General features: G+C 60.9%; 1 protein-coding gene across 2 annotated transcripts; it reads right to left on the bottom strand.

The window, feature by feature from the left end:
- Positions 1-4,462: 4,462 nt before the first annotated feature.
- Positions 4,463-14,054, bottom strand: SLC1A5 (solute carrier family 1 member 5). Of its 2 annotated transcripts, none has more exon segments than NM_001082378.1 (8): positions 4,463-5,076; positions 5,565-5,699; positions 5,806-6,000; positions 6,307-6,540; positions 8,885-9,051; positions 9,677-9,724; positions 10,066-10,108; positions 12,938-14,054. In NM_001082378.1, coding segments are annotated over 8 exon segments (1,626 nt in total). In that variant the 5' UTR covers positions 13,507-14,054; the 3' UTR covers positions 4,463-4,841.
- Between the last annotated feature and the right edge of the window lie 7,660 nt (positions 14,055-21,714).

Here is a 21,714-nt window from a genome sequence, read left to right as displayed (position 1 = left end):
GGGGGCGGGGGCAGCTTCCCCTGTTCTCGCTCATCCTGGACTAGCGGTGAACGTATACAGACCTCTTGTAGCTTTTACCACGCCGTCTGACGGCTTCCATACGCCGCGTCGGCTAAGCCTTGAGGCGGCAGAGGAGCCTCCGGCCGGACCTCCCCTGACTCTGGGCCGGTTCCGCCCTGCATGTTGTTGAATTCCTCGTGCGCCCTAAAGCAGCTGGGAGACCCGCGCGGCGGGATTTTTGCTGCCAGTGCAGACTTGCCGGATTGCAGCCCGGCCTGGAGGCGGACACCCCGTCCCTCGCTTTCCGAGCTCGGCGGCCAGCCCCGAGTCGTAAACACGAAGTCCTCCTGCCGGCTTGCATGGCCCCCGCATTCCCCAGAAGTGCACCTGCCTGTAAAACAGGGGAAGCTTGTGTCGCGTGTTGTTCAAAACTTGGCCGGAAAACTCACGCTGCCCGCGGCTCCTGGAGACCACGGGCTCCCATCCACTGTGGGTGCCGGGGAGACAGTCCCACGTGCTTGCGTGTTCAAGTGCACAGTCTACCTCACTGTCCGGGGCCATAAGGGTATTGCTTCTAAAATCGTGTGCGAGTGGGTGGCACCGTCCTTGAACTTCATTTCAAGAGAGTGAGGGCACTCTCGGAGCCGGTGTTGGAGCCAGCGTGCGCACGCTGGTGTGGCCGGGCAAACGGCTAAACCACAAACCCGCAGGTGGAGCAGCCACTTGCGAAGCCCACGCCCCGCACCGGGCTGCTCCGCTTCCGATCCAGCCGCCTGAGAACCTGCGCTTCCCTCTCCCAGGGGAGATCCTGAGGGCTCCTGGCCTCGCCCAGCCCAGCGCCAGCTGTCGAGGGCACTGGGGGAGGGCAGGGAGGAAGGGATGAGTGGCAGGGAGGGGCGTTCCCTCCTGCTCTTATGTAAACTGGTGGCCTTTGGGTGAGGCACAACCAAGCCATTGTCACCAGCGGGTGAGGCGTGGCTGCCCTCCCCCAAGGCCACACAGCTGGCAGCCCCGCCACGCAGCCAGGCAGCTCTGAGGCCGGAGCCCGATGTAGTCGTCCGTTCTATAAGCACGTATTGGGCTCCTACTGTGTGCACTCAGGGCATACAGCAGTGAACAAGATGTTGCTGGCCCCAGGCATGGAGCAGGAAGCATAGGAAATCAGCGAATAAGAAGCCTTGCGATCAGGGTGGGCACGGTGGGGCAGCGGGTGAGGCCTCCACCCGGAAGGCCTGCGGCCCACGGGGAGTGCCAGCTCTGGTTCCAGCTGCTCCACCTCCAAGCCAGCGCCCGGCTACCGCACACACTGGGACACAGCAGAAGACAGCCCAAGTGTCTGGGCCTCGGCCACCCATGTGGGAGCCCTGGATGGAGCTCCTGCCTCCTGGCTGCAGTGAGCAGGCAGGGAGACCCTGCGGGACGCGGTGAAGGCTGTGGCCGCGTGGACCGGCCAGGCACAGCTCCCACGCATGGCCAGGCCGCCCGGGGCGAGCACTTTGCTTGGAGGGAGGTCTCGGCGCAGAGGAGCCAGCGCGCCCTCTGGCGGTCGTGTGGGGAACAGACCGAGGAGGCCGGGACTGGGGACGACGCTGTGGGATTCCGGGGTGGGGGGCACCCAGAGAACACGGTGCTTCAGGCCGATTCCCGGCGATGAAGCGAGCTGTGCGCCGGCTGGGGCTTGCCTCTGCTGCTGCCTTGGAAAAGCTTGACTTTGGCAAAATGGTTGCAATCCCCGTGCCCCGCCCCCCAGTGGGAAGCTTTAGCCCAGATGCTGCTCTGTCCAGCACGGGTGCTGCCTGCAGCTGTAACCGCGACGGACAAGCGGGGGCTTCCGTGTGGATTGCTCGTCCGGCTGCAGGAGCCGAATCCCGGCTGCCCTGGGGCAGGGGCCTCACCGTTCTGTGTCGTGGCCTGGCGGTGAAGGCCACGTTCCGCCTTGGGGTGCCCGGTGGGCGCCCTGCTCCCGACCCAGCGTCCTGCCGACGCAGACCCGGGGAGGCAGCGGGAGGGCTCCAGTGACCGAGCTCTGTGGGCCTTCGTGAGCGGTCCGGTGGATGGCAGCTTTCTGCCTTTCAAATAATAGAAATTTAAAAAGAAAATGGGAATCAAATATCGTAAGAACTGCCTCCCGGTCTCCAAGAGCTATTTTAAAAAAAAAATATATGCAGGGGGCCGCTGCTGTGGTGTAGCGGGTAAAGCCGCCACCTGCAGTGTCGGCATCCCATATGGGCGCGGGTTTGAATCCCGGCTCCTCCACTTCCGATCCAGCTCTCTGCTGTGTCCTGGGGAAGCAGTGGAAGATGGCCCAGGTCCTTGGGCCCCTGCACCCACGTGGGAGACCCCGAGGAAGCTCCTGGCTCCTGGCTTCAGTTTGGCCCAGCCCTGCTCACTGTGGCCATTTGGGGAATGAACCACAGGATGCAAGATCTCTAAAGTATATATATAAAAAATGAATACACGTGCACACTGCTCGTCGTGAGAACAATGACTCAGCAGCTGAGAAGGGCTGAGACGGCCCACGTGCAGGACCAGGAGGTGGTTCCGGGTCTCTGTGTGACCTTGATCAGCATGGTAAGCAAATGGGGGGGGGTGCTTAGCACGATTCTAAAAAGGAATGGGAGAAGTGGAGTCAGCGCTACTGGGTGGGGTGTGTGTCAGTTCTGTGTGCACACACATCGCATGGGCTGTTTGTACCAGATTACAGGCACAGGTCCACATCTACAGCCAGAGGCCCCCATTCGCCAAAGCTAACCCACTGCAAGGAGTGTGAAACAGCATGTGTTTTTTTTTTTTTTTTTTGATAGGCTGCTGTTTTTTAGAAAATTCTTATTTGTTTTCATTTTTAAAAGATTTGTTTATTTAAGAGGCAGAGTTACAGAGAGAGGGGGAGAGAAGGGCCTTCCATCTGCTGGTTCACTCCCCAGATGGCCACAATGGCTGGAGCTGTGCCGATCTGAAGCCAGGAACTTCCTCTGGGTCTCCCACGCGGATACAGGAGCCCAAGCACTAGGGCCATCTTCCACTGCTTTCCCAGGCCACAGCAGGAGACTGGGTCAGAAGAGGAGCAGCCTGGACTCAAACCAGCACCCATATGGGATGCCAGCGCCGCAGGCGGAGGCTCAGCCAACTACGCCACAGTGCCGGGCTGTTTATTTTATTTGAAAGATGGGGAGCCACGGGGGGAGAGACCCTCCATCCACTGGTTCACTCCCCAGATGCCTGCAAGTCAGCAGCCCAGAGCTCTAGCGGGGACCCCACACTGGGTCTACGGCAGGGACCCAGGCACGTGGGCTTCCCTGGCAGCTGGGGTCAGGAGCAGAGCCAGGGCTCGAGTGAGGCGCTCCGATGTGGCATGTGGGTGCCCGGGCAGCGACCTAGCTGCGCACCAGAACCCTCCCCAAGAGAAACCGCCATTTGAAGTCAGAAAATAAAGCACTTGCCTGCCTCATCCAATTTCCCTGAGAATTAAAATACCCACAGAGCAGCCCCAGGGTTATTATGCAGCAATAACAAGTTTTTAGAAGCACAAACGATGCAATTATTCAATATTTAGCAGACTCATTAGCGGCTCTGTTTGGGCAACACAGAAGCACATTATGCACCAGGCTCGCCTTGCATCCTGCAGCGACCACGGGGGGTAACCAAAACAGGAGACACCGAATGTGTGCGAGCTCCCTAACTGGGCTGGGGTCTGTCCCTAACTGGGCTGGGGTCCGTAGCACCTCCAGGCTTCAGGCAGAAGTCGCCCCAGGGGAGGGGACAATGACACCTATGACATCTGGCACGCATCAGCAATGCACAAGACAGGCAAGAAGGGGCTGCGACAGGCTCCACCCCCTGGACCTCCAGAGGACCTCACAGTGGTCCCACAGCCAATCTGGGGCTTCAAAAACAGAGAGCGAGGGGCCGGGCATCATGGCGTAGCGGGTTGAGTCGCTGCCTGCAACTCCGACATCCCCTGGATCACGAGTTCGAGTCCCAGCTGCTCTACTTCCAATCCAGCTTCCTGGTAACGCACCTGGGAAAGCAGTGGACGATGGCCCAAGTGCTCGGGTCCCTGCACCCACGTGGGAGACCCGGATGAAACTCCTAACACCTGGCTTCAGCTTGATCCAGCCCCAACTGGGGTTGAACCAGCGGATGGAAGCGCTCTCGCTCTCTCGCTCTCTCGCTCTCTTGCTCTCACTCTCTCGCTCTCTGTTGCCGAGCCTTTCAAATCCACAAAAGTAAAATCTGGAAAGGAAAGGAAACTGCCCAGCTGTTTTCCTAGGGAGAGGACCGTGCCGTATTCCTGCGATGCCCGAGAATCCACCGGCTCTACCAAGTCCGTGCTCGCGCAAGGCCTTGTTTTGGCTTTTGGCCATTCCGCGGTGGCGTCTCACGGTTCCCAAGGGCATTCCATGAATGACAGGTGTTGGGCTGTGTTTGCCTTCAGTCAAGTCCTCAAAAACGTCTGACAGAATTACACGCGACACTCGGTTTTATTGCTGAATCGTGGCGGCTGCAGCAGTAGCATCCTTGGCCGGCCGCCTGGGCTCCTGGGTGTGTGTGTGCCAGGGCCGGGCTGGGACGTACCGTGGGGAGGAGGGTCAGACAAACACACACACACACACACACACACACACACACAGAGCTGCGGCCAGCCCCAGGCCAGCAGCCTCCAGGAACACCCTTCCCCAGAATTGCGCGTGGTCCTGGGGTGTGGGCCGGGACTGGGGCCCACGGGGACACACACGCACGCCGGCAGCGAGACCTCCACGTCTCCCGTCCCCGGGAGCCCGGTGTGTCCGTTTACCCATCCCTGTGGTCCTGGTGTCCAGTGCCCAGCGGTGCAGGGGACTTCACATGACAGACTCCTTCTCGCAGGCGCCAGCGTCCCCGGCAGCCCCCGGGCTGTGTCTCAGGAGGGGGTTCCCCTCCTCGTTGGGGGCGGGCAGTGAGCCCAGGGGCACCTCACTCTTCACCTGGGTCAGCTCGGGCTCCGAGCCCCGCTGCTCCGTGCGGTCCACGTAGTGCTGCAGGAGCCCGGCCCCAAAGGCGTCCCCTTCCACGTTGATGATGGTGCAGGACCGGTCCCTGAGGGGTGGGCAGGGCGAGACGGGGGTGGGGGTGGGGCAGGAGCCCAGGCCCCAGCCTCCTGCCTGTCTCCCTCTGGAATCCGGAGGCGCCCACCACCCTCCTTCACGGAGCTCACCCTGCCAAAGCCCCCTTCCTTCTAAACCCCAGGGCCCCAGAAGTCTCCCAGCGTCCCCAAATCCACCCTTCTAAAAGCCCGCAGCTGATCGCCCCGCCGAGGGGCCACCCACGCCCCTAAGAGAGCTGCGGCGGGCGCTCGCAAGTGTCTAGGTGAGCCTCTCGCGGGGACACGGCTCGGAGCACGCCGCCATGGCAGAGGCCTGGTTATCCCCGGGGGCCACTCCCTTTCTCGGCGGCTCTCAGAACCCCCCAAGCCGCCACCCCTCCCTCCTGCCGGGATGCTCAAGACCCCACCCTTTCCTCTAAAGCTCCACCCACCCCCTCCCAAGGGTGCCCCCCCCGCACCCCGAATCCCAGCCCACACTCACACCAGCCAGTCCACGGCCAGGATCAAGGAGATCTCGCTGACGGGGAGACTGACCGCTTCGAGGATGATGGCCAGAGTGAGGACGCCTCCCGCCGGGATGCCGGCAGCCCCCACGCTGGACGCCGTGGCCGTGACCCTGGGGAGGACAGAGCGGGGGCGGGGCGGTCAGGGACTCGTCCCCACCGCGGGTCTGGTGCTGCAAGGGAGGTCCCAGCCGCAGCCCCGCCCCCCGCGGCGCTCACAGGATGGTGATGATCTTCACGAAGTCCAGCGACTGCCGGTTGAGCTGCGCAATGAACACGGCGGCCACGCACTGGAACAGCGCCGCGCCGTCCATGTTGACCGTGGCCCCGATGGGCAGCACGAAGCGGCTGATGTGCTTGGCCACGCCGTTCCTCTCCTCTACGCACTTCATCATCAGCGGCAGCGTGGCCGAGCTGCGGGGCACAGGCTGCGGGTCAGCAGGGGCAAGGCTGGTCTGGCCCCGCCCACCGCCGAGGTCCCGCCCACCGCTGGAGCCCCGCCCATCCACCGGACCACCCTCACGCCTCCCAGCTTTCAGGGGCCGGGATCTGGGGAGATGCTTCTGGGTTCTCCGGCCAGCCAAGCCTTTGTCCCCCTCCCGTGTCCTTGGGGCTTTTTACAGAACAAAAGGAGAGGCTCAGGGACCCCTGGTCCTGTCTCCCCAACAGGGGTCTCTTCCAACACCCGGCGCCCACTCCATGCCCCCCGGCTTGGCTCACCTGGAAGAGGTCCCAAAGGCCATGGCCAGCGGCGTCAGGATGCCCCAGAGGAAGCGGTAGGGGTTCTTGCGGGTGAAGAGGAAGTAGATGAGCGGCAGCACCAGGAGCCCGTGGATGGCGTGGCCCAGCAGGCAGCACAGGATGTATTTGCCCAGGCTGGCGAACAGCACGCCCACGTCGTCCATCTCCACGATCTTGCTGGCCACCAGGAACAAGATGCCCACGGGGGCGTACCTGCCATGCAGGACGCAGACGGCCCTGACCAGGTGCCCACGGCACCTGCCTGCCCACACTCCCCAGGCTCCCCGAGCTCAGGCACAGTCCACAGCAGGTCCTCCAGGCAGCAAGGAGAGAAGCGGCCGGCATCCCACGAGGGCGCCCGTTCGAGTCCCGGCTGCCCCACTTCCAGCTCCCTGCTGACGCGCCTGGGAAGGCAGCAGCAGACAGCCCTAGTGTGTGGGCCCCTGCCACTTATGTGGGAGACCCGGATGCTGGTCCAGGCTCCTGGCTTTGGCCTGGCCCAGCTCTGGCCATTGCAGCTGTTTGGGGAGTGAATCAGCACATGGAAGACCTCTGTCTCTCCTGCTCTGTAACTCTGCCTTTCAAATAAATTGGACAGGAGGGGCTGGTGCTGTGGCGTAGCGGGTAAAGCCGCCGCCTGCAGTGCCAGCATCCCATATGGGCGCTGGTTCGTATCCCGGCTGCTCCACTTCCCATCCAGCTCTCTGCTGTGGCCTGGGAAAGCAGCAGAAGATGGCCCAAGTCTTTGGGCCCCTGCACCCGTGTGGGAGACCCAGAAGAAGCTCCTGGCTCCTGGCTTCGCCTTGGCCCAGCTCCAGCCCTGGCTGTTGCAGCCATTTGGGGAGTGAACCAGTGAATGGAAGACCTCTCTCTCTCTCTCTCTCTCTCTCTGCCTCTCCCTCTCTGTAACTGCTTTTCAATAAAAATAAACCTTTTTTTTAAAAAAATGGACAGGAACAGGTTGGTATGCAGGGACCAGAACACGAGCAGGGTAGAACGAGAGCTCACGGGAAACGAGCCGAAAGATCTTTGTACACAATAAGTGATCTATAAACCTCAGGGTGGGTGTGGGGGGGTAGTTACCACCCTGTCCTGGAGAAGCTTCCCAGGAGTGCTGAAGTCCCTAGGTCAGGACCCCGCCAAGATCGTCTCCACTGACTGCGGAGGCCACGGCAGCTGTCTCCTCAGCCCTTCCCATGAGCCTCAGAAGGCACCCCCTTTCCCAGCAGCCACCTGTGCATCTGGGTGTGGCAGGTGCGCCGAGCCCGCAAATCACACAAGCCAAGCGCCTTCAACAAACATTGGCTGGCTCTCTTTACGGTCTGCATGCTATAGGGCAGGCGCTGCCCCAAGGATACACAGGCACTAACTCACTCGTGCCCGGCGGCAGCCCCTCCAGGTTGGCCCTGTGCACCCTGTTGTCCAGGTGGGGAAACTGAGGCATGAGAAGGCTGAGTAACGTGTGGTGCAGCACGCGGCTGGGAAGCAGCAGCATGGGGGGTGGGCACCAGGCAGCCGAGCGCTACTCCCCACCCCACCCCCGGCTTCTCCAGCCGAGCGTGCTGGAGTCCCCGTGCCAGCACCGTTCCTGATTCCACTGGGAGGTGCAGCCGATGGCTCCGGTACTCGGGAGACCCAGATGGGGTTCTCAGTTCTTGGCTTTGGCTGGGCCCAGTTGTGGCTGCTGCTGGCATTTGGGGAGTGAACCAGAGGGGGGAGATCTCTCTGTCTCTACCTCCAGCTCTCTGCTTTTGGAATAAATTTTTTAAAAAGGGCAAAGAGGAAGGAGCAACCAAAGGCGCTCTCCTGGGTGTGACTCTTTCTAAAGGGAAGTTCTACGAATCAGGGAGGGGCTGGCGCTGTGGTGTAGCTGAAGCCGCAGCATCCCATATGGGCACTGGTTCAAGACCCCCCTGCTCCACTTCCAATCCAGCTCTCTGCTGTGGCCTGGGAAAGCAGCAGAAGATGGCCCAGGTCCTTGGGCCCCTGTACCCGTGTGGGAGACCTAGAAGAAGCTCCGGGCTCCTGGCTTTCAATCGGCACAGCTCCAGCCATTGTGGCCAATTGGGGAGTGAACCAGTGGATGGAAGACCTCTCTCTCTCTCTCTCTCTCTCTCTCTCTGTCTCTCCTTCTCTCTTTGTGTAACACCGCCTTTCAAATAAATAAATAAGTCTTTAAAAAAGAAAAATCAGAGAGACGGAGTGGAGGCGGGGCTGGGGCAGGGGTACCAGCAGCCTCTGCCCATGTGCCCTTCTCACTATCTGGGGTCAGTCACTTAACAGTTGCCACAGCCACCGCTGCCCCACACACCTGCTAAGCCCTTTCGCTGTCCCTCCTTCTCTCCGCATAAGCCTAGGAAGGGCTCTGTGAAATGCAGATGTGTTTACTGGGCGGTGGCCACACCGTGGTCACACCATGGCCATCTTTTGTCACCCCCCAGTAAGATCCAACAGGTGCCAACATCAGGTTCCTGGCCCCCGTGGAACACAGCGTGGCCCTCACGGAGCAGGTGAGTCACTTGCCCACAGCAGTCTCACGCCGCTGGCCCCCACCTACCACATGATCCAGGAGACCAGCACCATGGTGGCGTCATTGAAGGAGTTGAAGAAGCGGATGAGGGGCTCGCCCTCGGGGCCCAGCTTCCGCAGGGCCACGCCGAAGACGATGGCGAACACCACCAGCCCCAGAATATTCATGCCTTCCTCCTCGTGTCCCACGGGCACCTTTGGGGAAGCACACAGGACAGGCAGGCAGCCCACAGTCACCAAGGCCCATCCCGAGCACTGCCCGGGCCCCCAGCTCCCTGGACCCCTTCCTCCCCAAACCCCATACACAGACCGGTCACCAGGGATGATCCTGAGTGGACAGGGCTGGAACTGGGGAGCCCAAGAAGGAGTGCCAGCTTGGGGAATGAGAAGTCAGGTAGGGCTTCCCGGAGGAAGGGGCATCTGAGCTGAGACTCGGAGGACAGGAGGGGGTGAAGCAGGTAACGAGGGACCTGGAAGGTTCTGGAGAGGAAACAGAATGTGCAAAGCCTGGAAATGTAGGATAGCTACCGTGGCCACGGAGGAAAGAGCTGGGAAGAGCTACAGAGGAGGCTGGGCGGGGGTCCGACCCCGCGTGGGCTGGGGCCAGGAGCCAGGGCCGTGGGGAGGAACAGGAGCAAAGCAGAGACATTTCCCGAAGGCGGGAAGAACCACAGCTAGGGAAGGAATGACGGCCACGTTGAAAGCAAATTCCACACTGAAACGTTAGGAGGGGAGGCAGACAGCGCTGGGTCCAGAGCGACACTGAAAAGCCAGCAACAAGGGGCCCGGGGGCGGGGGGGGGGCTCTTCCCGGCTCTCACCTTCACCAGGGTCCCATTGAAATTCTTTTCCTCATAGGAGGTGGAGTACTGCATGCGGGGCAGAAAGAGGAGAGATGACTGTCACCCAGCAACCCCGAGGCCCGTCCACAGAGCCCCAAACCTACCCGAGCACCCCTTAAACACTGAGCCAGCCCTAGTAACACCCCAATGTCCCAGAGATGGAAGCCGAGGCTGAGAGGGGCAGCGGCACCGGCCCGGGGTCACGCAGCCGGGCTCTGAGGCCACCCGGGGACCCACCAATGTCACCCCCAACATGTGGCCATTTTCCCAGGCACCTCCCCCCCCAAAAAAAAATCAGGCAGCACGGCCTGTGATTGGCTGCCTCCCTCCTGCCCGCCCCACCCCCTGAAACCCTCAGGAGAACTCACAGAACGGAAGGCTGCAGACACCAGGTTGGAGGGAAAGATATTTCTGTGGAAAGAGGCAGTGGGGAGTTATTAGAGCCCACAGGGCAGGCGGGCGGCCCTAGGGGGCGAGGCTGGCCTCCCGGAGGTCCCATGAGCACCCAAACCCACCCCCACCACACCTGAGCCAACGCTGGACCTAAGCCTACACCTTTGCCGGGTACGGATGGCTGAGCCAGCTTCCTCCAGCCCCAAGCCCCCCAGGGGTGGCGGGCTGGGGACGAGGACAGCCAGTCTCCCGAGGCAGGCTGGGATGGGGGCAGGACGGGCCTCAGCCCTACCCGGGAGCACACTCAACACCCTGGCTGTCTTGCATCAGCCACTTCCTCCTGGAAGGCTGAGAAAAGCCAGGTCCCCAGGTGGCTGGCTGGTGGTCAGAGGGTGTGCAGGAGACCTGGGCGGCGCTGGGCAGCAGTGGGGAGAGGCAGAGAGGAGTGGCAGGGATGGCTGCTTGCGTCGTCAATGCCGTCTGTGTTTGCACGGCCACGCGGTGTGCCACGAAGTAAAAATAGCAGCTCACCCACCCACCACGCCTGTCTGAGCCAGGCCTGCGGACAGGGGCTTTGTAGAAGGGAACCCACTTAATCCACCACACTGGGGATAAACACTGCGAGCCCATTTCACAGAAGAAGATGCCGAGGCACAGAGGGGAAATCGGGCCATAGGACACAGGGAGCTGGGATTCAAACCCAGCCAGGGTAGCCCCAACCGTAGCCCTAAGGGAGACATCAGCACGCAGCTTGTCAAGTGCGGGGATCCGGCTGGGCTGTGGATGAGACAGCGTCAGTGCTGGCCACGCCATGTGCCCCGCGGAGGGGGGAGGGAGGACATTGACGGACGGGTGTGTACTGAAGAGGCGAGGACACACAGGGGTGTGTGTGTGTGCCAGGCACTTCAAAAGGTTCATGGGCCGGGGCCAGCGTTGTGGAGCAGCAGTTAAAACACTGCCCAGGGGCCGGCGCTGCGGCAAAGCAGGTAAAAGCCCAGGCCTGCAGCGCCGGCATCCCATATGGGCGCTGGTTCGAGTTCCAGCTGCTCTACTTCCCATCCAGTTCTCTGCTATGGCCTGGGATAGCAGTGGAAGATGGCCCAAGTCCTTAGTCCCCTGCACCCATGTGGGAGACCCAGAAAATGCTCCTGGCTCCTGGCTTCAGATCGGTGCAGCTCCAGCTGTTGCGGCCAGTTGGGGAGTGAACCAGCGGATGGAAGACCTCTCTCTCTCTCTCTCTCTCTCTGCCTCTCCTTCTCTCTCTGTGTAACTCCAACTTTCAAATAAACAAATAAACCTTAAAAAAAAAGAAAGAAAGCAAGCTTCCTGCTAATGGACACCCTGGGAGGCAGCAGTGACAGCTGGAGCAACCGAGTCCCTGTCACCCACGTGGGAGACCTGGCTGGAGCTCCTTCCGGCTCCAGGCTTTGGCCTGGCCCAGCCCTGGCTACTGTGGGCATTTGGGGAGTGAGGGAGCCAGCAGATGGAAGACCTGTCTGCCTCTCGCATAAATGCAACATGTTTTAAAAGGTCATGGACGCACAAGTCAGCTTTTCCAAGTACACTGGTATTGAGCGCTAGAGCCGCTGTGGCACCAGGGGGCAGCTGTGCTAACAAGGGACCCGGTGTTGGTGTTGGTGGTGGAAGGGAGGGGACAGCTGGTGTAGAGGCCGTGTGTGTGTGTGTGTGTGTGTGTGTGTGAGATGTTGCAGCGGCGGCTGAGTGACCTGGTGCCTGCGTGTCTCTCGTGTCCCTTGGCCATAGGGCGTGTGACAGTGAGATGTTACAGCTCCGCCCCTGAGTGGCCGGCTGTGGGTAACTTACAGCTGTTTTGGAACCCGGAGACAGGGTGGGGACAGCCGTGCACATCAACAGCCCTGGAGTGGGTGTGCCCGCCTGCTGGGCCGGTCCCGCTAATCTTCCAGGGCCAGGAGCTGCCCACCCACTGCCACCCTGGACACCGAGGCGCCCTGAGTCCCCCATCTCAGCCATCGCTGCTGCTGCCCCCCAAGCGGGGAAGCCCTACTCTGACTCATCATTTCTTGCCTCGGTTTCCAGGAAGGCGATGAATCAGAGGTCGCAAAGGTGGGGGCCATGTGCACCCCGCAATCTACCCACCTCAAAAGAAGGCGGGAAGAAGAAAAACTAGCCTGCTCCCCCTAGCTGACCAGCCCGCTCGGGGCAGCCTGCTGGTGGGTGGTCCGGAGCAGGTCGGAAGTGAGCTGAGAAGGGGGGAGGGGGCGGGAAGCTGGGCTGACCTGGGAGACAGAAAGGGGAAGTGGCGGGGCCCCGGGTGCACCCCGCAGGGAAGAGGCTGAGAAAGACCGTGGCTGGGCCTGGGGACACGTGGCTTGGGCAGCCCTGCGGTGGGGAGGGAGCACAGGGCTACTGGGATCCCCTCGGCCCCGCAGGACCTCCGGGGGACAGAAGGAGGGCTCAAGTCCTCTGATCCCAGCCCCCAGAAGCCCCATCCAGTGGGCAGGCGGCTGCTGCCCTGGGCCCACATGCCCCGTGCTGCTCTCCAGATGGGGGGACGCTGTTTCTCTCCCCAGGCCCCGTGAGACCCTCTCCGGCTGCCTCCATAAGACTCCCTTGCCTACCGCTCTCATTTAGGACCCTGCTGATGTGCCCAAGTCCCCCAAGTTTAGAAGTCCCGTTCCCCACGAGTCTTTCTCAACTCTTCCCAGAGGCCAGAGCGCCACACGCAACACCCCCCCCCCCGCCGCCGTCGTCTCGTTTACCTAAACACCCCCCCAACCCCGCTCCGGCCCCAACCACGTGGCCACGGCACCCAACATGCCGCCTCCCGCTGCCCCCCCCCAATCCCCTGCCCGGGCGGGGTCTGACCTCAGAAGATCCAGAAACGAATCCAGCACCTGCTTGCTGGGAGTTTGTTCCACAGCGCCCGTGGACGAGAGCGAGGCGTTCATGGCGGCGAAGGCGGCGCCGGGCTGCAGCGCCAAAGCCAAGCCCACGCCGAGCGCCGAGGCGAGCAACGTGGTGACCAGGAAAAAGAGCAGCGCCCAGGCGCCCAGGCGGCCGAGCGCGCTGGGGTCCAGGCTGGCGGCGCCGCCCACCAGGCTGCACACCACCAGCGGCAGGATGATCATCTTCAGCAGGCGCAGTAGCAGCTCGCCCGGGAAGGCGAAGGCTATCAGGCGCGCAGGGCCCAGCGCCAGCGCGCCGCCGGCCCCGGACACCGCCAGCCCCAGCGCCACGCCGGCCACCACGGCCACTACCGTGAGCAGCACCAACAGGTTGGCGCGAAGACAGCGGCGCACCTGGTCCCGGGAGCTACAGCAGCGGCCCACCGCTGCGCCCGAGTCCTCTAAGGGGTCCTGCGCCGGGGCCCCGTTGGCGGTGGGCTCGACAGCCGCGAGCCCTTTGGGGTCTCCCTTCGGAGGATCGGCCACCATGATGGGGGCGCACGGGGGCTCCCGAGGGCGCAGAAGCCGAGAGCGCCGGCGGCTCCTTCCCCGGACGTCCCTTCTCCGCGCCGAGAGTGGAGCAGCAGCGCCCGGAGGCTGGAACTTTGCAACGCCCTTGGCTCCTGGAAGCGGGAGGGTCCGAGGGCCCGAGGTGGGGCGCCGGGGCTCCTCGGCTCTTCCCGGCTGTGCCGGACGCCCGGAAGCTGGGAGCTGGGAGCGCCTGAGTTTCTTGACCTCGAGAGTCGGGAACACAGGAGTTGCTCAGCCTGGCACGTGGAGAACTCGGCTGGCTGCCGGGGGGCTGAGGGTGCCCCGAGGGGGCGGCCGTCAGCAGATAGCCTGGTGCCGGTGCCGCAGATCCGGGTCGCCCCGTTCCAGGAGGCGAAGACCCCGCGCGCTTGTGTCCTGGGAACCGAGGGCTGAGGGACCCTGAATCTGGGAAGCTGAGGACGGGACCCAGCCTTTGGGGTCCCAGAAGGGGGACCCGGGTCCCTGGGCGCGGGAGGCAGCGGCTACTCGGAGAAGCCACCGAGTCGCGACGCGTGGCTCTGAGCCTGGCTAGCGGAAGCGGCCAGGATTAAGGGCGGGAGGCGGGGCTTGGGAAGGCGGGGACCGGCCCGCGGGCGCCGATTGGCTGCGGCGCGGCAGGGCCCCGCCTGCGAGCAGGGGCGGGGCGGAGACCCGAGGGGGCCGGGTCACCACAGAAGACCGAATGACAATGCCTACACCCAGGGGCGTGGCTAGTCTGGGGCGTGGCCAGCAGGGCGGGGCGTTGGGAGAGTGCTTTTCCCGCCAAGGGAATGGGGCAGTTGGCTGGGGCCCTGGACCACTGTGGGAGTGGCAGGTGGTCCTAGGTCATCCCAGCTTGGAACTCCCCACCAGCTTTTGTCGCCCTGCAGACCCTCAGCCCCTCAAATGTCAGTTCCTCCCCCACGTGATTGCTCTAAAATGTCAATGAGACGGATTATTCATTTCAGTTAATGAGCAGTTGCCCGGATATGAAGATTGTGATTTGCTTCAGTGCACAACGCGCAATCCATCCTGAAAAATTAGAACTCTGTGCAGGGATTATGCTAATGCTTTTCACACACTCACCAAATATTTGGTCCCGTGTTTCACCGTGAAAAATGTCAAGCACACAGAAGTTGAGAGGGTTTTGCAGCAGACGTTCATATGTAGCCAGCACGCAGCATCGACAATGATTTTGCCGTGTTTCTACATCACAGTTCCAGCCGTTTACCTCTGTGTTCTTTTGATGCTCGCCGAAGTTGCAGAATCAGTGCCTTTGTCCTGTAAATACTTTGGCACACGTATTATAAATCAGAGTTCAGTATGTGTGTGCTTTTTTCCTTTTAAGATAAATTCACACACAGCAAAGTGCACAAACTTTACATGCCATTTGCTGATTGTTTGAAAAGGTTTTGTTTATTTATTTGAGAACTCCCACCTACAGCTTCACACCACAAATGCCCTCAAAAGACTGAACCGGGGCCAGAGTTAAGGCTGCATTCCATATGGGCACTGGCATCCCATATGGGCGTCAACTCGAGTCCCTGGGAGGCCTGGGGAAGCCTCTCAAATAAATAAATATTTTAAAAAAATAGAGAGAGATTTGTTTATTATTTGAAAGTCAGAATTACAGAGAGAGAGGGAGAGAGGGAGAGAGGGAGAGAGGGAGAGAGGGAGAGAGGGGGAGAGGGAGAGATCTTCCATCTGCTGGTTCACCCCCCAAATGGCAGCAACAGCCAGGCTGTGTCAGGCTGAAGCCAGGAGCTTCCTCCAGGTCTCCCATGCAGGTGCAGGGGCCCAAGCACTTGGATCATCTTCCACCACTTTCCCAGGTGCCTTAGCAGGGAGCTGGATTGGAAGTGGAGCAGCTGGGACTCGAACCGGTGCCCACATGGGATGCCGATGTGAACCAAAGCTGGGTGCTGGGAACTCAGTCCAGGTCTCGCACTTCCTTGAGCCTTGACTGTCAGCCTACACGTGTGAGAGGGCTCAGAGTTTTGTACAACTACCAGAAGAAAACAATGTAGCAGCAAGTCTTGGAAGCAGACTAGCGTTTGCACATCGAAAGTCTTGTTCCTCCATCACCTGGTCAAGTGGGTCCCAGCCCTCGGGGTGGGGGTGGGGGTGGGGGTAGAGCTTAGGGGACTCTTCGTTGCCTGTCATCAAGAGAGCTCTTAGGTCCAATAGCACTGTGCTGAGGAAGTCCTGGGCGGAATTTCAAGTACTCCATGCCCAGGAAGCCCTCCACCCAGGGATATCCCAGAAGGGGGTGTGGGGGTAGAAACGGAGGGCTCATACTCCTCCGTCGAAACCTCAGTCCAAACCTCTTTCCTGAGCCGCCCGCCCGCTCCAGCAGTGTTTCTGTTTGCTGCCAGGACCGGTGTTGTGGTGCAGCCGCTTAAGCAGCCGCTGCCTGCGACCCTAGCGTCCCACACGGGCGGCGCCCCTCGCGATCCGGCTCTCTGCCAGTGCACCTCGGAAAGCCGCGGAAGATGGCTCAAGACCTTGGGCCCGGCCACCCACCCGGGAGACCAGGAGGGAGCTCCAGGCTCCTGGCTTCGGCCTCCCCCAGTCCTGGCTATTGTGGCCATTTGGGGAGTGAACCACAGATGGAAAATCAATCTCTCTCTCTCTCTCTCTCTTCTCCCTCTGTCTCTGTAACTCTGTCTTTCAAATAAATAAATAAATATTTTTAAAAAGTAAAATAAGTAGGGGCCGGCGCTGTGGCACAGTGGGTTAAAGCCCTGGTCTAAAGTGCTGGCATCCCATATGGACGCCGGTTCTAGTCCTGGCTGCTCCACTTCCGATCCAGCTCCCTGCTGTGGCCTGGGAAAGCAGCAGAAGGTGACCCAAGTGCTTGGGCCCCTGCACCCACGTGGGAGACCTGGAAGAAGCTCCTGGCTCCTGGCTTCAGATCGGCACTGCTCCGGCCATTGTGGCCATCTGGGGAGTGAACCAGCGGATGGAAGACCTCTCTCTCTGTCTCTACCTCTCTCTGTAACTGCCCTTTCAAATAAATAAAATAAATCTTTTAAAATAAGTAAAATTTAGCACCGTCTCCAGTCTGAATTCTTTCTTGTGGGAAGACAGACGAGCCGTCCCCGGTCCAGGTCACAGGACTGCTGCCTCTCAGGGGCTGCGTTAGCAGGAAGCTGGGGTCAGGAGCCAGAGGCCAGCATCGAACCCCCGCGCTCTGGGGAGGGACTCGGGCGTTTGCCAGTTTCTGAGTACTTCCCTCCTCCCCCCAGAGTGCTGACATGCGCTGGGGACAATCCCAGCTTTCACACTTAGCGCTTAGATCCTGGGGATCCCTGTGCAAGCTGCCTCCTGCGACAGCTGCAAGCCCTCGGGCTCCACTTCTGTCGAGTGGGAAAGTAGGGAGAGCCCCGCCTCCGTGGGTGTTGCGGGGATGTACTGAGATAACAGGTGCAGGTGAGCCCGTGGTGGACGCGAACTAGCACCCACGTGGCCATGCAGGCGGCCGGTTAAGCCCCATCCCATAGGGGCACCAGTTTGAGTCCTCACTGCTCCACTTCCAATCCAGCTCCCTGCTAATGCACCTGGGAAAGCAGCAGACGATGGGCCAAGTGCTTGGGCCCCTGTACCCACGTGGGAGACCTGGATGGAGTCTCAGGCTCCTGGCTTGGGCCTGGCCCAGTCCAAATCGTGGCCATTTGGGGAGTGAACCAGCTGATGGAAGACCTCTCTCTCTCTCTGTCTCTCTCTGTCTCTCTCTCTGTCGCTCTTTCTGCTATCGCTCTTATTGTCATTGCTGGTGTTACTGAAGATGTCAGTTTGGGCCCCGCAGACTGGCCGCGGCGAGCCCTCAGGCCTGACCCTCGGCCTGCGGGGCACAGGGTGCGGAGAGCCTGTGGCCCTGTCCCACGGCGGGCACCGAGGGAGCTGAGAACCTGCCAGGTGTGGCCCCTCCACCTGCTCCCTGTGTCTCCCTGACTGCTCCCCTGCCGGGCTCTCTCATCCTCCACGCCTGCGTCCCTCACTCCCGGTCACTCCCCACACTCCTTGACCCTAGAGGGGGCCCCAAAGGCCCAGGGTGAGGGGTTGCAAGCCTGGCTCCACCACCCATCAGCGAGCACAGCTTCTTTGTCCTAGAGCCCCCACCCCCCAAAGCCTACTCCGGATGGTACATTCAGGGCACCTCCCCCAACCAAGTCCCGCCCGGGAGGGGGCGTGTCCTGTGCCTGTCACTCATTCTGCAAGGATTTCCTTAGCCCTTACCAAGGGCCAGGGCTGTTCGTAGCCCGGATTCATCAGGATGAGCGAAACAAAAACAGCGAAGCCCAGACAAAACTCTTTGTCTGCCTGCTAATGAGGAAGGGCGCTGGGGCTGCCAGGTGCAGATAAGTGCCAGCAGCCAGCCGAGCGAAAACATCTCCGGCAGAGTGGCGGGGTCAGCACGGGGGGCTGTGAGCAGGCGGCATCTGAGCCATAAGGGGGCCCGGGGCGGGGCGGTGGAGGTGGGGGCGACTGGGGAAGAACATTTGAGGGAGGGGACGCGGAACCAGGGCCAAGGCCAGGCACTGTGTTCTCTGACCCGCTTCCCTCCGCCGTTTGCACCACTTGGAAGCAGATAAGGGTAATGAGGTTGGTCATGGCCCAAGCCACTTCCTGCGCAAGAGATTTGGGATCAGGTGCCTCCGCCCTCGGGCTGCACCTCACCCCCATCAGACACTGGTGCCTGCCCTTGCACTTGGCTCTCGTCCAAGGGAGAGACACTGCCCTCAAGGGCCACCCAGTGATTCTGACCATGGTGTCTGACTGGCCCTGGGGCGGGTGGTGCCAGGGTCCTGGCCCTGTCCGCACAGCACTCAGAGTCCAGTAAGGAAGACAAACCTAGGCCCAGACAGTGGCGACTCAGAGTGGGCAGAGCTGGGACAGGGGAGCCCAGGAGTGGTGCTTAGTTTAGCCTAGCAGTCAGAGAGGGCTTCCTGGAGGAGGAGATATGGGGGCTGGAATATGAAGGTGTTGGATTAAGCTCAGAGGAAGAATGCCCCGGAGTTGAGCAGAGTCTGGAATGTTCCAAAGTAGTCACCCCCCCCCCCAGGGGCTTCCCTCAAGATCAGGGCCACAGCTCTTCAGCCGGGCATCTATTCATTCAAGAATTCATTCCTTCAGTCATTCAACAAAGCACACACACGCAACAGAATGCCGAGAGCTATCAGAGCGAGACGGACCCCCGCGGGCTGGCACGGAACTGTCCCTGTGACGCAGCAGCTGGTGCAGTGTCCCCGTGTCCACAGGGGTCAGTGCCAGGCCTCACCAAATCCACAGAAGATCAAGCACGCTATATGCAGTGACGTCATGCGGCTGGTGCTGCGCCCTCGCGGTAACCCATCAGCATCTCCTGCGGGTGCCAGTTCACGTCCTGGCTGTTCCACCTCTGATCCAGCTCCCTGTTAATGCGCCTGGGAAAGCAGTGGAAGACGGCCAAGAGCTTGGGCCCCTGCACCCACATGGGAGACCTGAATGGTGCTCCTCTTCCCATCCAGCTCTCTGCTATGGCCTGGGAAAGCAGTGGAAGATGGCCCAAGTGCTTGGGCCCCTGCACCCATGTGGGAGACCCAGAGGAAGCTCCTGGCTCCTGGCTCTGGGTCAATCCAGCTCTGGCCATTGCAGAGTGATTTGGGGAGTGAACCAGCACATGGAAGACCTCTCTCTGTCTCTCCCTCTCTCTGTCTGTAGCTCTACCTCTCACATAAAGAAACAAATCTTTAAAATATCATGTTTGCACACACTCCTGTATGTTTTTAAAAAGGTGTTTATTTATGTGAGAGGCAGAGAGAATAAGAGACAGAGACAGAGAGAGCTCCTCCCCCTGGTTCACTCCCTAAATCCCCACCATGGCCACAGTTGGCTGAGGCCAAAGCCAGGGGCCACGGACTCAACCTAGGTCTCCCACAAATCCTAACACGATCAAGTGAGTCATTGCTGTTGTCTCCCGGGGACAGCATTAGCAGGAGGCTGGAGTCGGGAGCCAGAGCCAGTAATCAAACCCAGGCATGGGCATCCAACCCAGGACGGGCACCCAACCCAGGCACGGGCACCCAACCTGGGCACGGGCACCCAACCCAGGCACGGGCACCCAACCCAGGCACAGGCACCCAACCCGGGCACGGGCACCCAACCCAGGCATGGGCACCCAACCCAGGCACGGGCATCCGATCCAGGCATGGGCACCCAACCCAGGCACTCCGATGTGGGACACGGGCATCCTAAGCACAGGCTAACGGCCCATGCCCAGGCAGAACGGACTCATCAAGCACGGAGAATGCGCTGGGGACGGAACCCTGGACAACGCACTGGGCAGGCAATCAGCACCAAAGGTAGCGACCGAGTCAGTAACTAAGCCATCCCGTGGGCCACACAGCGGAAAGCCTGTGGCCCCACCTCAGAGAACGAACCAGTGGGTGGAAGATCTCTCTGTCTCTCTCTGAGTGCTTTGCTCTTGCTTTGAAATCAAATGAAAATAACCAAATATAATTTTAAAAAAACAGACATAGTTTAGCCGGCGCCGTGGCTCACTAGGCTAATCCTCCGCCCTGCGGTGCCGGCACACCAGGTTCTAGTCCTGGTTGGGGCGCCGGATTCTGTCCCGGTTGCCCCTCTTCCAGGCCAGCTCTCTGCTGTGGCCAGGGAGTGCAGTGGAGGATGGCCCAGGTGCTTGGGCCCTGCACCCCATGGGAGACCAGGAAAAGCACCTGGCTCCTGGCTCCTGCCATCGGATCAGCGCGGTGCGCCGGCCGCAGCACGCAAGCTGTGGCGGCCATTGGAGGTTGAACCAACTGAAGGAAGACCTTTCTCTCTGACTCTCTCTCTCACTGTCCATTCTACCTGTCAAAAAAAAAAAAAAAAAAAAAAAGACATATTTTGGGGGAGGAAAAAGCAGGGTGCGGGAGAAAATGAGAAAATGTACAGGACAGCGCCCCGTGTCGTGCACGGGGAAACGGGACCGCCTAACAGCGCCTGTTTAAACGCACTGGCGACCCGCAGGAATTCACAGGAATCGCTGAAGGAGGCTGCTCTCAGGAAGCAAAGCCACGGCTTTGCGGTTCGGCAGGGACGCCTGGGGCGGGGGGGGGGGGGGGGGGCAGCTTCCTGGCCCTGTGTCTCGCTGCACAGCCACCAGGGACCTTCAGCGAATCGCTCAACTCTCCAGCCTTGATGTGCTCAGCTTTGAAATGGGGGCATCGGAGGGGTGAACCCAGGCCACGTGAACAAAACACTGTGGTTGGAGCAAGGCGAGCCCCAGCCCCGTGTGCAGCAAGGCGCAATGACCTTTCGCAAACACGAGCTCCTTGGGATGGGCGTTAGTCGCCGCGTGGGAACCCACATCCCATGCCAGGATGCCAGTACCAGGCTCCTACTCACGCACACCAAGGGCGGCAGCAGGGACCGGCTCAAGTGGTTGGATCCCTGCCGCCCATGCCAGAGACCCGACCTGGGTACCTGAGTTCCTGGCTGCAGGAATTTGGTGCGTGAACCAGTCTTAGAAGCTCTCTCCATCTGTCTGTCTGTCTCTCAAAAGGGCGGGGGTGCTGGGGGGGCTTTGTGGAGCAGCTGGTTAAGCCTCCACTCGGGAAACCAGCCCTCCATGTCAGAGCACCGGTGTGGCTTCAGTTCTGGCTGCCCCACTTGCAATCCAGTTCCCCAGCAATGCACCTGGGAAGGCGGCAGGTGACAGCCCAAGTGCTTGGGCCCCTGGCGCCCACGTGGGAGACCGGATGGAGCTCCTGGCTCCTGGCCTCAGCCTGGCCCAGCCCTGGCTGTTGCAGGCGTTTGGGGGAGAGGACCAGTGGATGGAAGATCTTTGTCTTTCCCTCTCTGTCGCCCTTCCTTTCAAACAAACAAATACACCTTAACAACAAAAGAGAGAGGAGTTTACTTTGGTGCCAACATCTCAGGAAATCCACGTGTAGTTCTTTCTGATCCACATGTCCCGTGAGCTTTGGGAAGACCCTCGTATGCGGCCACAAGAGGGAAGTCCCCTCGGCATAACTCACAGCTGGGCGCCTCCCTGGGGGACCGCTGGGCAGTGGAGGTGCCAGGGGCCCTGCGTGGGGCCCAGCAGCTGGAGTCCAGGTGCTGCGGGCGCAGGTGGCCGGCTGGGGGCGGGGAAGCTTCCGGCAGAGCCAGGGCCTTTGACTCCCAAGATGGAGGGAGGAGGCT

Source organism: Oryctolagus cuniculus, chromosome 18 (assembly GCF_964237555.1).
Source record: "Oryctolagus cuniculus chromosome 18, mOryCun1.1, whole genome shotgun sequence".
NCBI classification, from domain to species: domain Eukaryota; kingdom Metazoa; phylum Chordata; class Mammalia; order Lagomorpha; family Leporidae; genus Oryctolagus; species Oryctolagus cuniculus.
This window is presented reverse-complemented; position numbering and strand designations above follow the sequence as displayed.